The sequence below is a fragment of the Heloderma suspectum genome, chromosome 5 (genome assembly GCF_057233095.1).
Source record: "Heloderma suspectum isolate Gila_16-S chromosome 5, 16-S_ref, whole genome shotgun sequence".
Lineage (NCBI taxonomy): Eukaryota > Metazoa > Chordata > Lepidosauria > Squamata > Helodermatidae > Heloderma > Heloderma suspectum.
This window is the reverse complement of record NC_139462.1, coordinates 220,989,760-221,004,682: the sequence shown is the minus strand read 5'-3', so window position 1 is coordinate 221,004,682 and position 14,923 is coordinate 220,989,760. Positions and strand designations below refer to the sequence as shown.

At 48.7% G+C, this 14,923-nt stretch overlaps 1 protein-coding gene across 1 annotated transcript in view; it reads right to left on the bottom strand.

Moving 5' to 3' along the window:
• Positions 1–9,665, bottom strand: part of LOC146345182 (5'-AMP-activated protein kinase subunit gamma-2-like) — a 122,365-nt gene extending 112,700 nt beyond the window's left edge. The window contains exon 1 of the mRNA XM_084859376.1: positions 8,819–9,665. Coding sequence (XP_084715502.1) covers positions 8,819–8,917 — 99 coding nt within the window. The 5' untranslated portion in view covers positions 8,918–9,665. The remainder of the gene's footprint in view (positions 1–8,818) is intronic.
• Between the last annotated feature and the right edge of the window lie 5,258 nt (positions 9,666–14,923).

Sequence of the window (14,923 nt, the reverse complement as noted above, 5' to 3'; positions counted from 1 at the left end):
CCCAGAAGTGTATTGGTTTACAGACGGAAAGTTGTTCTTGAGAGATAGATTCCAAGAAACAAACCAAGAGACTGAGATAAACGTTGGAAGTTGGAATTTTTAGGGGGTTTCCCCACATTGTCTTGTTGTATAAAAATAGACCAGTTCTCCATAATATATCTTTATCTATAGATCGATCAATCAATCTATATATACATAGGGAGATATAGATCTATAGACAGATATACACGCATGTATACATACACACATATACATAAAGACAGGAGGAGGACCGGGGAGCACTTCTGTCTCGTAGCGAAGTTGAAGTACAAGAGCAGCCTTCCCCAATATGGCCAGTGGCTATGTAGGGTGAGGATGATGGCTGTCGTAGTCCAACACATCTGCAGGGCAACAGTTTGGTGAAGGCCGTCCTAGAGTGTCCATGCACCCACAGAGGCTGAGCCTGGAACACCTACCCCAAGTTGTGGGGAGACATTCACACACTGGGTGGGGCAGAGGGAAAATGGAGCTGGGACTAGGGGTGGACGAAAGTCCCTTACCTGGTCCCGCAGCTTGCTTCACGGTGGGGGGGAGGCGCTCCGTCCCTCCCCCCGAAATTCTGGGCGGGGGGGAGGCACCCTGTCCCTCCAGCCGAAATTCTGGCCGGGGGGGAGGTGCCCCGTCCCTCCAGCCGCAAATCCTCCTGGCCGGCCGGGACGCAAATGGCGGCGGCCATAGCTGCCGCCGTTTGCATCCCTGCAGTCAGCAGTGATAGGCTACGTAAATCCTTACGTAGCCTATCACGGCTGACTTTGGAGAAGAAAAAAAAAAGCGCGTACGCAAATGGCGGCACCCATGGGCACCACCATTTGCATACGCACTTTCCCCCCCCCCCCAAAGTCAGCCGTGATAGGCTACGTAAGGATTTACGTAGCCTATCACGGTGTTTTTTGAAAATCTAGCCGTGATAGGCTATGTAAATCTTTGCGTAGCCTATCACATTTGCTTGTGTGTGTGTTTTTTTTCACTTGGAAATGGCGGCGGCAGCAGCCAGTCGGAAGACCGGCCACCGAACCGCCTCCAAACCAGCACTGGGAGCCGCCAGCGCCAGGGATATTCGGGAAAGGTAAGTCCCATTCCGGGGGGGGCGGGGGGGCAGACCGTTTCTCCACCAATTTTGGGGGGCCGAATGCGTTGGCATTCAGCCTCCCGGAGATTCGTGGAGAAATTCTCCGACATCCCTAGCTGGGACATGGGAGGCAGGCATGAGAAGAAGCTGGAGATCTTCTTAACCCTCCCCCTTCTCTGCCAGTCAAGTTCGATGGGGGGTTACTAATCCCATCCAAAAGAGGCAAAAAAACCTGTGCACGTGCTCAGAGTGACAACATTAAAATCCCAGTTAAACCTTTATAGTACAAGCTTAATCCTGGATACTAAAAACCACCCTAAAACACAAACGTTTGCCAACCCACCCTGGTAAATGGGTAGTCTAAACCTCAGCTTTGCCAAGTTTTCATGGGAAAATAATTCCTAACACCATAGGGCAGCCACCCAGAACACCTCTGTGTGTGTGTGTGTCTTTCTTAAAAGCCCTCGGCTGTTATACAGTCAGGAGGTCGTTGTAGGGACTGCTGCAGCGACACATGGAGCAGAGAAGGGTGTTCAAGTATTTTTGTCTTCTACAAAATGAAAAGCAAACAGATGCTTTTTGCCCACAATTCTGTGGTGTAGCCACAAATGTGAGGATAGTTGACAGTGGAGGGTTTATTAACTTGCAACTTGATTAGCAATCCACCCTTTGTAGAATTTCATCATTGAATAAGCTCTCAGTTCTGTAGAACAGCAATTCTCAAATGCTGTATGTGTAGCTGCCCAAGCAGTAAACACAAGAAAAAGGGGGGGGGGAGTGAAAGTTCAGGATCCAAAAAAAAGAAAAGGACAGACAGGCCTTCCCCAGAAGACCTGTGCGATATAGACCTGTGCAATCACTAAGATGATCAGAGGAGGACTTCCTGGTTGTACCATGACCTGCAAATTGCCATCTAGCAACAAGCCAGAAGCGGGCCTTCTCTGTGGTGGCGCCTACCTCATAGAATGTCCTCCCCCTGGTAATTGGGAGGTGCCAACCCTGGCACATTTTATGCACCTGACCTATCTCTTTACCCAAGCCTTCCCTGAGTGACTGTGCTGGCCAGTTAGTTTATTTAGTACTTACTGTGTTTTTAGTTTTGATTAAAATATTTTAAACTTTTTAACTGATGATCTTCTGCGGCGAACGCAGCGGCTCGCCTGATTAAAGGCAGCTGCCGGCGAAATCACATCACTCCAGTGCTGAAGGAGTTGCACTGGTTACCAGTCGTTTTCCGGGCCAAATTCAAGGTGTTGGTTTTGACCTTGAAAACCCTATATGGTTCCGGCCCAGCCGATCTTAAGGAGCGCCTCCAGCAGCACCAGACAGGCCGCTTAACAAGATCAGCCTCGGATGGCCTTCTCTCTGTCCCATCAGCCAGGACAGCTAGACTGGTGGGGACGAGGGAGAGGGCCCTTTCTGTGGTGGCCCCCACTCTGTGGAACTCCCTCCCTAGGGAACTCCGTCATGCCCCCTCTTTAATGAGCTTCCGTCGTGCATTAAAAACGCTGTTGTTCAGGCAGGCATTTGGGGTGGGTTAGGGTATTTTAGAAAATGTTTTTATTGTAGAATTTTATTGCTTTAAACTGTTTTATTATATGTTGTACATTGCCCAGAGTGGCTGGGTGACCAGCCAGATGGGCGATTAATAAATTTAATAATAAATTATATATATATATATATATATATATATATATATATATATATATAATATTTATTATGATGCATTTTAATTTTTGTAAATTGCTTAGAGATATTTTCAAATATGGTAGAGGGTATATAAATAAATGAATGAGTAAATCAGAGATGCAGAATTTCTTTCAGCCTGAAGGCCAAATTCCATTTTGGAGAAGGCCTCAGGGGCTACGTGCCGGCAGTGGGTGGGCCAAAGGCAAAAGGGACAGAACCGAACTACTTAAAATACCACCATATTGTAGTGCAAAGCTCTTACTGCACTTCAACCTTTCAGAATGGGGGGAAACTGCACAGAAGCCAGGAAATCACCAAAACTATCCGTGTTTGGGGGAAAGAGGTGGAGCCTGGGAAAGGGGCTGTGGTCTTCTAGGGAACCCCAGAAGGCCCAATTGGGACACTCAGAGGGCAGATGCAAGCTCCAGGCCTCAGGTTTTGCACTCCTGGAATAAATGAATAAACAAGCAGTAAAACACAACTGTTGGGTTTGCCTGGCAAAACAAAACAAGCAAGCTGGGAAGCACTGCGGCATAGCAGGCACCCCTGTTGCAGCCTCCATACGTTTGAAATGTGGACCTGGCATCCTCGACATGCAGCCCTTAGACTTTTGCTCAGACCAAGCACTTTGAATGACTTGCCACGCGGGCGATCTACACGGGATTCCATGATGCAGTCTCAGCTCTTTCTGTGCAAACTGCCTCAGCACACAGCCAGTTTATTCTTATTTTTACTGCCGCTGTCCCTGGATTTTGAAAAGCCGCCAGAGAAATCAATCAGGCTAGACTTTTCTGAGCAGGGAGCGGGGGAAAGAGGAAGAGGAACAACAGCAAGTCGGGGTGTTGTTAAAGGCGGAAGAGCAGAGCCAGTAAATACATATACATATAAATATATGGAACCCTAATGCTGTCCCTCCTTTAACTTGCTAACTGTACACCACCTCTTGTCTCTGCACACATCACTTGATTCCTGCACCTGAGGAAAAGGGGATAATGCCAGCTTTGTGGTAAGTCCCCAGCACAAGTCGGCATACCAACACAGAAGCAGCATGCACAGCACAGAAGGAACTTCCCCTCTTCTGCGAATCTTTTTTGTTGTTGTTCAGTGACAGGAAGCACGTGGACAGTCCAGTGGTTACTCATCGCTCTAACTCCACCACAATTACTGCTCCAGGCTGCCAGCAGCTTGTCTTGCAAGGACGAGACTCCAAACCACCTTTCTCCAACCTGGTGCCCTCCAGATGTTTTGGACTTCAACTCCCAGGATTGCTGACCATCGCCCATGCTGGCTGGGGCTGATGGGAGTTGAAGCACAAAACTTCTGGAGGGCACAAGGCTGGAGCAGACTGCACTAAATGCACATAGTAGCATCCATGCCCATTTGTAAGCACATCTGGCTACATGCCACAAGATGAAAGATAATTTTCCCAGAGTCATGACGGCCAATCCTAAGCATGGGTAACTCAGAAGCAAGTGCCACTGAGCTCAACAAGAGTCACGGTGCAATCCTATGCATGTTTATTCAAGAGGCAAGTGCTACTTGTGTTTGCGGGGGATAATTCCAGGAAAATATATGTAGATTCCATACAGCTTTAGTGCTTCATAAGCACACTTAGGATTACAGCCTATATGATGCTTCCAGAGACCATGTTACTCACTAAGGCAGCCTTCCCCACCCTGGTGCCCTCAGATGTTGCTGGACTTCAACTCCCATCAGCCCCAGCCAGCATGCAATGCTGGGGATTCTAGTCCAAAACATCTGGAGGGCACCAGGTTGGGGAAGGCTGCACTAAGGGTTCATGCGCAAAATAATTTAATATGAATATAACTGGGGAAGGGCTGTAGTAGCTCAGTCAGAAGCCTCAGGTTCAATCCCTGCCCTGCTTTGCACCTTGGACAGCTCCTTTAGAGTTCTGACTGGTTCTGACTTAAACCCTGAGATCCAGAGTGGTATAGTGGTGACAGCGTTGGACTGGGAGCTGGGAGATCTGGGTTCTGGTCCCCACTCAGCCATGGAAGCTCACTGGGTGACTTTGGGCCCGTCACAGACTCTCAGCCCAACCCACCTCACAGGGTTGTTGTTGTAAGGATAAAATGGAGAGGAGGAGGATTATGTATGCTGCCTTGGGTTCCTTGCAAGAGGAAAAAAGGCAGGATATAAATGAAATTAATAAATAAACAAACAATAAACCAGGAGCAGATTCACAGCCCCACCAACATCGGAGTCACCAGCCTCCACTGATCCCTGCCATTCCCAGGTAGGACTGCAAAATACTCCTATCTGAAGCACTGGAGAGCAACCACCTGTCAGTGAACTGGATCAGCCTTCCCCAATCTGGTGCACTCCAGAGTTGTAGCCCACCACATCTGGAGAGCACTACGTTGGGGTAGGCTCAGCTAGATAGTTCAATGGTCTGGCTCAGTGTAAGGGAGCCCTGCCAAAGGCAGTGAGGTGGATGGCTACCAGGAAGAGGGCCTTTTCTGCTATGGCACCCCAGCTGTGGAATGAGCTTCCCAGAGAGGCTCACCAGGTGCCTACATTGTGCTCATTTCGGCACCAGGTGAAGACCTTTTTATTCTCCCAGGCGTTATAGTTTTTCAGTTTGTTTTATGCCTGGCATTGTATTTTAAATATTCACATTCCTGCTAGCTTCTGTTTGGTTATTATTTTTACTTTCATACTGTAGTTTTAAACTTTAAAACTGTATACTGCATTTTATCATCTGTATCATATTGTCTTGTATTTTATGGTTTTATTTGTTGCGAACTTGCCAGGGAGGTTTGGCTATTGGGGGGTATAAAAATGTAATTAATAAATAAATAAAACAAGACAGCTTCCCGTGTTCGTAACAACTTCTCTAAAGACCAACTCACGATCAGGGCAATGGAAGGATAGCTAAGGAAGTATTACATTTCCACCCCCTCCCTTCAACTCATATTTATGTGGAGCTGGGATTCCAATCTGCGTTGGTGACAGCAAATAAATTCACAGGGCAATAGCAATTAATTTACTGATTCAGAATCAGGCTGTGATGCGATGACAGGTTAAACTACGGGACTGCTTCCTGCTCACATCTATGTATGGAACCGTTTTCACTTCCCAGGGTTCACATGGTGACCGGCGAGAAGAGCATTATTACAAGCTAACTTGATCCTCACTATCACATTGTGTATAGTTCCTGGCAATACTCTTCTCGCTACTCAGTGACGCAATGTTTGAATCCAAGTAAGGGAGAACACACACACATCACTCCTACTAGGAACATAGTATAAGGCAGCTTCCTATGTTCCTGAGTCAGACCATGGGTCCATCTAGCCCAGTACTGTTGACACTGACTGGCAGCGGCTCTCCAGGGTTTCAGGCAGGATTCTTCCCTTGCCCTACCTGGAGAAGCCAGGGATCGAACCTGGGACCTCCTGCATGCAAAGCAACTGCTCTGTCACACTGAGCTATGGCCCCTCCCTAGCATATTGATAAGAGGTGTCAGGTTTGAAGATGGGCGTGCAGAGTTACAGAACATGCATCAAGAAATATTATAGCACGTGTTCACAGATTTCTGCTTACTTACGTTAAAACAAGTCCCACTACGCAGAGCTAGGCAATCTGGTGCCCTCCAGGTGTTTTGGACTGCAACTTCAATCCATTCCAGCCAGAATGGCCGATGGCCAAAGGGTATCAGAGTTGCAGTCCAAAACATTTGGAGGGCACCGGGTTGCTTACCCCTGCACTACAGAGATATAGTTCCAATAACTTCCTAACTGGAACAGTTGTTCAACAGCGGAGCCCCTGTCTCCCTGCTTATGTTAATTCCTACTGGCACCAAGCTCTGTTTTTTGCATGGGGGAGCATTCAAAACTGTGACTCCACGACTTTCCGTATGAAGTGGTGCAGGGCACTTCTCAACCACTTCAGGATTTTACCACCTCATTCTGTTGCATGTATAGAGCAGGCCCCATTCAACTGTCAGAAACTTTCAACCAGGCACAGGCTGAAAGACAAGTGTTGGCTGGATCATCTCCCCTATGATTCCCATACAGGTCTCATACCCTGGCGACCACTTTGCACAAGGGTGGGCAGACGGTAGATCTCCAGATATTTTGGATTTCAATCCCTAGAGGTCCCTGCCAGCATGGCCAATGGTCAGGCCTGCTGGGAGTTAATGTCCAAAACATCTGGAGACCTAACTTCTATCCACCCCGGATTTAGCACAGTTCAGCTGCCCTTTAACTGCCCCGGTGGGATCACAAGGAAGGGGTTTTTTTTCCTAACCTTTCAGTGCCTGCTGGTCAATGACCCATGGATCCTAACCATTTTAGCTTATTGAGAACAGGACACCAAGAGTTAATGTGGGTGTGATCCTATGCTGTACAAGAAACTCTGAACGACAGGATGCTGTGTCCTGGTTCACAACATACAAAGGAACATTTTACTTTCTTGAATGGCTTAGCCAGTAGCTGTTGGACAGACAGTACTTGTTTGGGATGGGAGAAACAGCCAACCTCACACCTATTCACCAAGAGGACATAACCTCCTCAAGTCTTTTAAGAGCCCTTTCATATTTTCCATCCTATACTTTCTCCTAGCTCACCCTTCCAGGTGAAAAGCTGCTAGATTCCTGCATGGCTTCTAACCCCATACCCAAAAGAGCTGCTCTGAAGATTTTGCTTCATCCTGCACTGGACCAAGAGACTTTAAATCAAGGGTGAGGAGAAGGTAGATCTCCAGATGTTTTGGACGTCAACTCCCAGAGGCCCCCGCCAGCATGGCAAATGGTTAGGAATGCTGGGAGTTGAAGTCTAAAAATTTGGAGATCTACCTTCTCACCACCCTTGATTTAAATCACCTTTGAGTGTCTCTGGCACTGTTTATATATCAGCCTACACCAACATGGCACCCTCCAGATGTGTTGGGACTAGGGATGTACGGACTGTGTAAAACCCGCTCTGTTTCGCGGCTTGTCAGGTGCCTTTAATTTTTTTTCATCATGTGGAAAAATACAGAAATATTTCTGTAAATATTTACGTAAGTATTTACGTAAGTATTTACATAATTTACCTCAGAACATAATATTTAGTGTATTGTCCCTGATTCCATTCAACGTTTCCTCAGCAGAAACTTACGTATTTTTCTACGGATTTATATGTGTAAATTTCGGGAAAGTAAAAAAATTATCCAAAAGTCCATGGACTCCGCACGGGGGTGCTCCGCAGTAGATTCCGCAGGTCGGATTCTTAGAAATCTGAGCTCATTTTAATCCGTCTCTAATTTCTCCAGCATCCCTAGTTGGGACTACAACACATCTGGAGGGCGCCAGGTTAACAAAGGCTAGTGTATATGAACATGGGATCACTCTTAATGATGAACAGAAGTCAGAAGAGAGATATTTTAATTTTTAATTCACCGGTACGATTTCAGCAATGTGGTCTTACATTCAGATCAGAAACTGGTTTAAGGGTGTGTGTTGTTGTTTAATGCATGTTAAGCACCACATATATGTTAAGGAACCCAGTTCAGAAACTGGGCTCGCCTCTCCTAGCACTAGCATGGAGACGAAACCCATTCCAAGGCAGCTGAGGAACCAGACCAGGGCTGCAATCTTGTGTGCATTGAATTGGGAAGAAGTCCCGTTGAACTCAGTGGGCTTACATCTAAGTAAATGCAACGTCAGGTTCATCTACATATTGCCCCTCTCAAGAAGACGCCCCTTCCAAACTGTCAGCCACCGCCGCTCCTTTTGCTCTCACATGCTTCACCCCCCCCCATTAAGAACGTATAAACCCTTCCCCAATTGTGGCTGCGCCGTGACAGGTGTGTGCAACATTCCTTTCCTGCCCCACCCCCAATCTGTTGCTGAAAAACAAGGCACACTGCAAAGAGGACAGGGAAGGAGAAAGAAAAAGAAACCTGTCTCAGGAAGACCATCAACCTCCCTACCTGTTAACTGGCCCTGTGCAGAGGACAGCAATATCTCTTTAAATCTTTACCATACTGGGAATGAAGGAGAGAGACAGGCGCACTTACTGGGATGTGAACTCTCAGCACACGCTTCTTCTGGCCGGAGCTCTTCTTGTTGCTGGAAGATGCATCTTTCTTCTTGGTGTCCATGGCGGTGCTTCCCATCTCTTTGATGCCCCCCCCCCCGAGCCCCCAACCTCGATGATTCGAGGCGAGGCCCACAGGAACCTGTCCAGCAAGGCCTCTATTTCGGGGCTCTGCCAACTCTTCCCAACCTCCCGAGGATGATCCTTGCAGCTCCTGGCTTTTTCGAAGCCTTTGGCAACAGAGAGGGGGCGGCGGCGGCGGCGGGATGTCAAAAGAAGGTGGAAGTTTATGAGCACAACTGGAGATTCCCCGGAACGAGGGACGGGTCAGGAAAGTGCCAAAAGGAGCCTCCGGTCATCATCCAGAAGAACCATCATTGGAAGGCGCTGAGAAGGGAACTGGGGTGCAGGACTGCTCAGGTTGCAGGAGCGCTTTTGCCAAGTCAGAAACAGCCAGAGGTTGTCGGTGGCTGCAAAAGTTTCCAGATGGGCATGTCCTCGAGGGAAAAAGCAGAACGGTGCATTGAAGAAGAAAATTTAAAAGGGCAAAGACCGTTTGCAAAATAAATATAATCCCCACGCAGTACCAGTCTCTGGATCCTGCGCCCAGGTCCGTTTCTGCACCACCACTCTGCCTCTCTCCCCGGACAGGAGCAAAGAGGAGAAAAAGAGATGCGATTCTTCTTGAAAATCTGGTTTCCTCTCTTGCTGCAAAACAGACTCCCAGGCCGGAGGCTACAGTTTGCAAGCTGGGGGGAGAGAGAGTGAGAGTGAGAGAGAGAGAGAGAGAAGAGAGATCACCCAGCACTTTCGGGCTTTGCAAGGACAGCAGCTGATACAAAAACAGCGGAAGGGAATCGGAGCGAGCGAGCAAGAAAACCCAGCCCAGGGAGGGAGGCGCAAGGCGTAATGTGCATATATATTCCTCGTAATCGAGGCGGCGGCGGCGGCTGAACAGGAAGTGCAAAATCACGAAAGACAACTTTCTCGCTCTGCTAACGCGAAGCGTCGCGGCGGCACACGCCCCTCGGTGCCTCCCGCGCGCCTCCGAAGAAGCCAAGGTCGAGCCGGCGGAAGGCTCGAAGCTCCTTCAAGGGCACCCCCCGGCCACCGCCACAGCCTCCTCCTCCCGCAGGCAGGCAGGCGGGGGCCCAAATTTGGAAGAATCTTCCGGACTCGTTTTGCAACCGGGGCTGCGACCCAAGAGCAACGCTTCCCGGCCCGACTTAAAAACACGCGCACAGAGAGAAAGGGGAATGCGGCTTCGCCTCCATGGTTCTTCTCCAGGCGTGGTGTGAGAATTTCAAGGAGGCTGCGTGCTCTCCTCTGTGTGCTCGCTGATATCACTGATCGCGCTGGGTGGGGGAGAGAACCGCCGTGCGTACGTGTAAACACGCGCTTTCCCCGCGCATGGATGGATTTGGGTGTGGGAGGATCCCCCATTCATCCGCCGCCCCCCGGAGGGCAGGCAGTTCGAAATGCGCGCTGCAAGCCACGCGGAAGGTCGGCGGCGTCCGAGGTGCCAGACTGCAGCTGCGGTGAAAACGGAAGACTCGGTCTTCGCACCAAACCCCTGGCGAGGCGCCAGTTTTGCTAACCATAAAAGTCAAATATTTAAGCTATACTCAATGACCTGGGAGTGAGCTCCGCTGAACTCAACGGGACTGACCTCTGAGTAGATACGCATAGGATTGTGCTGTTACTTTGCCAAACGCATGCCATAAACCTCCATTAACCCCCCCCCCCTTTTTGGCCGTTCTCAAATGTACGAGAGAAAGTGGTCGATCAAACAGATCTTAGGCTTGTTTAAGCATGTGTTCCCACAGATCATTACACAAATGGTGCCTTGCTTTGTAGGCCTCTATTGTGCCCTCTGTGCACATGTGGGTTTATTTCGTTGAAGACGGGATCAAAAGCGGAAGAAAGCCATTTAAAAATTGGTCAAGGAGTTTTACGGCATAAGCTGTCATGGACACTGTTCACTACATTGAATAAACTTTCTAGCTAGTAACCTATAGATGCAGGAAAAAGCAAACTCGTAAAACAGAGGGTGCTTCCAGAAGGAGGAATCCTAGTGCTAACAATCCAAAGGCACTGTGTAGCTATTCTGTCTTTTCTTTCTTCACAGATTTTCCATGGTAAGAAAAAAGACAGAAGAAATGGTAGGAAAATCATAGGAGGGTTACAAGTGGAAGATACCAACATCTGGAACTCCCTTAAAATTCAAAGAATGAGGCAGGGCGACAGGTGATAAAAGTCTTGTCTGGAAACACCAAGAGACTCCCAATTTAAGGCTTTAAATCAAGTATTTCTCAAATTACACTGCACACCCAGCAATGACAAAACAGATCAACAGGGCCAGACTGGTACCCAGAAATAATTTACTACAGGAAAGTTCTCATCTAAAATCAGTCATACATATCATCCATGATTTACAGTCTGTCCTAGACAATGACACTTCCCTTTCACAGGCCTTGGGTGGTAGGCCTGTACTTAATTATAGACACACACACACACCTCAGCCTAAAGCAGCTACTCAGCACACAGGAAACACCCTGTGGCAGAGCCAGATGTCAACTCTGTCTCCGCCGTATCTATTCTGGCAACTCTGTTACAGGACTTTATAACGTCATGCACAGCATCAGGGTTTCATATACCTGCTTACCTTCCACTGTGATATATGGCATAATTTGCCAGCAATTACTGCATTCAAGCAACAGTAAGAACCGGACATGGAACAACCGATTGGTTCAAAATTGGGAAAGGAGTACAGCAAGGCTGTATATTGTCGCCCTGCTTACTTAACTTATATGCAGAGTACATCATGAGAAACGCCAGGTTGGATGAATCACAGGTCGGAATTAAGATTGCCGGGAGAATTATCAACAACCTCAGATACGCAGACGATACCACCCTAATGGCAGAAAGCGAAGAGGATCTCAAGAGCCTCTTGTTGAGGGCAAAAGTGGAGAATGCAAAAGCTGGTTTGAAATTCAACATTCAAAAAACTCAGATCATGGCATCTGGCCCCATCACTTCCTGGCATATAGAAGGGGAAGAAATGGAAGCAGTGACAGATTTTATTTTCTTGGGCTCCAAGATCACCGCAGACGGTGACCATAGCCATGAAATTAAAAGACGCTTGCTCCTTGGGAGGAAAGCTATGGCAAACCTAGACAGCATAGTAAGAAGCAGAGACATCACCTTGCCGACAAAGGTTCGTATAATCAAAGCTATGGTTTTCCCAGTAGCAACGTCTGGCTGTGAGAGCTGGACTATAAGGAAGGCTGAGCGCCAAAGTATCGATGCTTTCAAACTGTGGTGCTGGAGAAGACTCTTACAAGTCCCCTGGACTGCAAGGAGGTCAAATCAGTCCATCCTAAAGGAAATCAACCCTGAGTGCTCATTGGAAGGACAGATGCTGAAGCTCAAATATTTTGGCCACCTAATGCAAAGAGAAAACTTCCTGGAAAAGACCCTGATGCTGGGAAAGATTGAAGGCAAAAGGAGAAGGGGACGGTAGAGGATGGGATGGCTAGATAGCATCACTGATGCAATGAATATGAACTTGAGCACACTCCGGGAGAGAGCACAGGACAGGAAGGCCTGGCGTGCTATGGTCCATTGGGTCCCAAAGAGTCAGACACACCTGAAGAACAACAACTGCATTCTACCTAGGACAAACAGACCAGTCTGTGCACAAATCTGACATCTTAACTAGGAAAATAAAACAAATCGGGGATTTTAACCTCACACTCATTCTGTCACTGACCTTAAGGTGGCCATTCCTGAAAAGAGGATCTTCAAAGGCAGATTTCAATGCAAAATAGGTTAACATTCATCAAGAAGTTCAACTCTGATCACCTGCAGCTTGAACAAGGACAAAGTTGTGTTGTTTTTATTACACCACACGTGTTAATTAGCTCACCAATGCAGGGATGTCTATGTTATTATCCAGCAACTGTTTTGTGAATGGCCACTGTTAATAAAGTAATTAGCACTGAATGTACTTTCTGCACTTCATTTCCCTCTGACTTCACTGTTTACAATCCCCACCACACCAGCAACCTTGTATATATACTCTTGTAACTCAGTGTAACAGTGCATCTGCTGAAGTGGACTGTAGTCCACGAATGCCGATGCCTTAATAAACTTGTTAGCCTATAATGGGCCATAAGACTCTTTGTTGTTTTTGCTGCAACAGGGCTACCCGTCTGAAAAAACTGCCTAGAAAGTCACAAACTAGAAACTCAGAGAAACACATGGGTCAGGTTCGCACGTCACTTTATAAGCTACTCACAGTAGCTTATAAATTACTGTATTCACCCATGCAAGCAGACAAATAAGCTACTGTGCATAGCTTATTTTCCTAGGGATGTCAGAGAATTCCGCCACGGATCTCGGTGAGGCTGAATGCCAGTGCATTCGGCCCCCCGAAATCTGTGGCGGAACGGCCTGCCCCCCCCCCCCGCAGATCCCCCCTGGGACAAGACTTACCTGGGGCGGATGTTCCGGGCTCCGGCGGCTGTGGCGGCGGCGGCTGGTCTTCCGACCGGCTGCCGCCACCGCCATTTGCTGTCGGGGGGGGGGGGTTTACGGAGACGTGATAGGCTACGTAAAGATTTACGTAGACTATTATGGCGAAAATAAAGGGGAACGCAAATGGCGTAGCGGGCGCTATTTGCGTTCCCCTTTATTTTCGCCGTAATAGTCTACGTAAATCTTTACGTAGACTAAGACAGCCAAAAATAAGGAGTGCAAATGGCGGCGGCCATAGCCGCCGCCATTTGCGTACGCGGTGTTTTTTTTTTTACCCAGAGCCCTCCGCGGCCGGAAATCCGGCTGCAGACGGCCTGGGCCTGGGCAGCTGCTCTGTGGAGCTGCCACGGAGCACAGCCGGCCGTTCAAGGATTCTGGGGGAGAGGAACGGATCGCCTCCCCCCCCATCGAGGATTCCGGGGGGAGGGACGGAACGCCTCCCCCCCATAAACATAATCCGCGGAAAGGTAAGTTACTTTCGTATATCCCTATGTTTTCCCCACCCTCACCCCTCCTCCCTCTACAGTCCTCCTGCTCAGCCAGGATGGTATCCCAGCTTCCTTCGTGCTGGATACCACTCCCTGCCCTCATGCTGCAGTTCCTCTCCCAGCCACCCAAAGGAACGAAAACCCCATTTGCACCAAAAAGGGGGTGGCGTCTATAAACCCTTCGAAATCTGCAGGATTGGGACAAAACTTCACACACAGCTTTCCCTAGTAGGGAGGCACCCAATGCACCATCAAAACCCTGTGTCCCTTCCCCGCCGCTGCCCACTGGCAGTAGCATGCTTTTGACAGCTCCTTATTTTTGCTTTGCCGTATGTTGGGGTATTGCAGTAGCGCTATTTTGCTGTTGCGCACTTGGAGATAGGGTGTTTGGCGCTATAGACAGCAGCTGTCTTTTTAATTCCCACTATGTTGTGGTAGCGCTACGTCATTGTTGTGCTCTTGGAAGATGGGGAAATTGGAGAGCAGCTGTCTTTTTAATTCCCACTATAGCGCGGTAGTGCTATTTCAGTGTTTCAGGGGCAGTTTAGAGCTTTTGCCAGTGGCTATCCGAACCTGGCTGCTAGGCAGATCTCAGAAACAGCGATCTGCCCGCTGAGCCAGAGCAGCAGCAGGGGTTTTGACTGCTCTCGCCCAGAGACTCTGTAAGCGATTGTCAGGGTGGACACTGAGCCCATAGAATCCCAGAGTAGTTCTGATTCTGAGGAAGAGCAGTCGCTCCTGGGAGAGGAGCGCGCTCCTCTTTCCCAGGGCCCGCAGCTGACGGAGATTCCTCCCACCAGCATTCCTAGATTAGAAAGCAGTCCAGGGAGTGATCAAGCGCGGGAAGCAGTCTTGGTGGACGCGTGACGCAGTGAGCAGTGCCAAATGGAGGGCGCAGAAAGGAGGCGTAGTGCCCAGTTGGCGCGCAGACAACGGCTGCGCCCCGAGGATCCAAGGGAAAAGGGGAGGGACTCTCCCTAGTCCTTAAGTTCAGGTGTCTGCCAGTAATTCCCTTTCAAACGGGGACCAACTGTTCCAACTTAGGGCATAGGTACTCT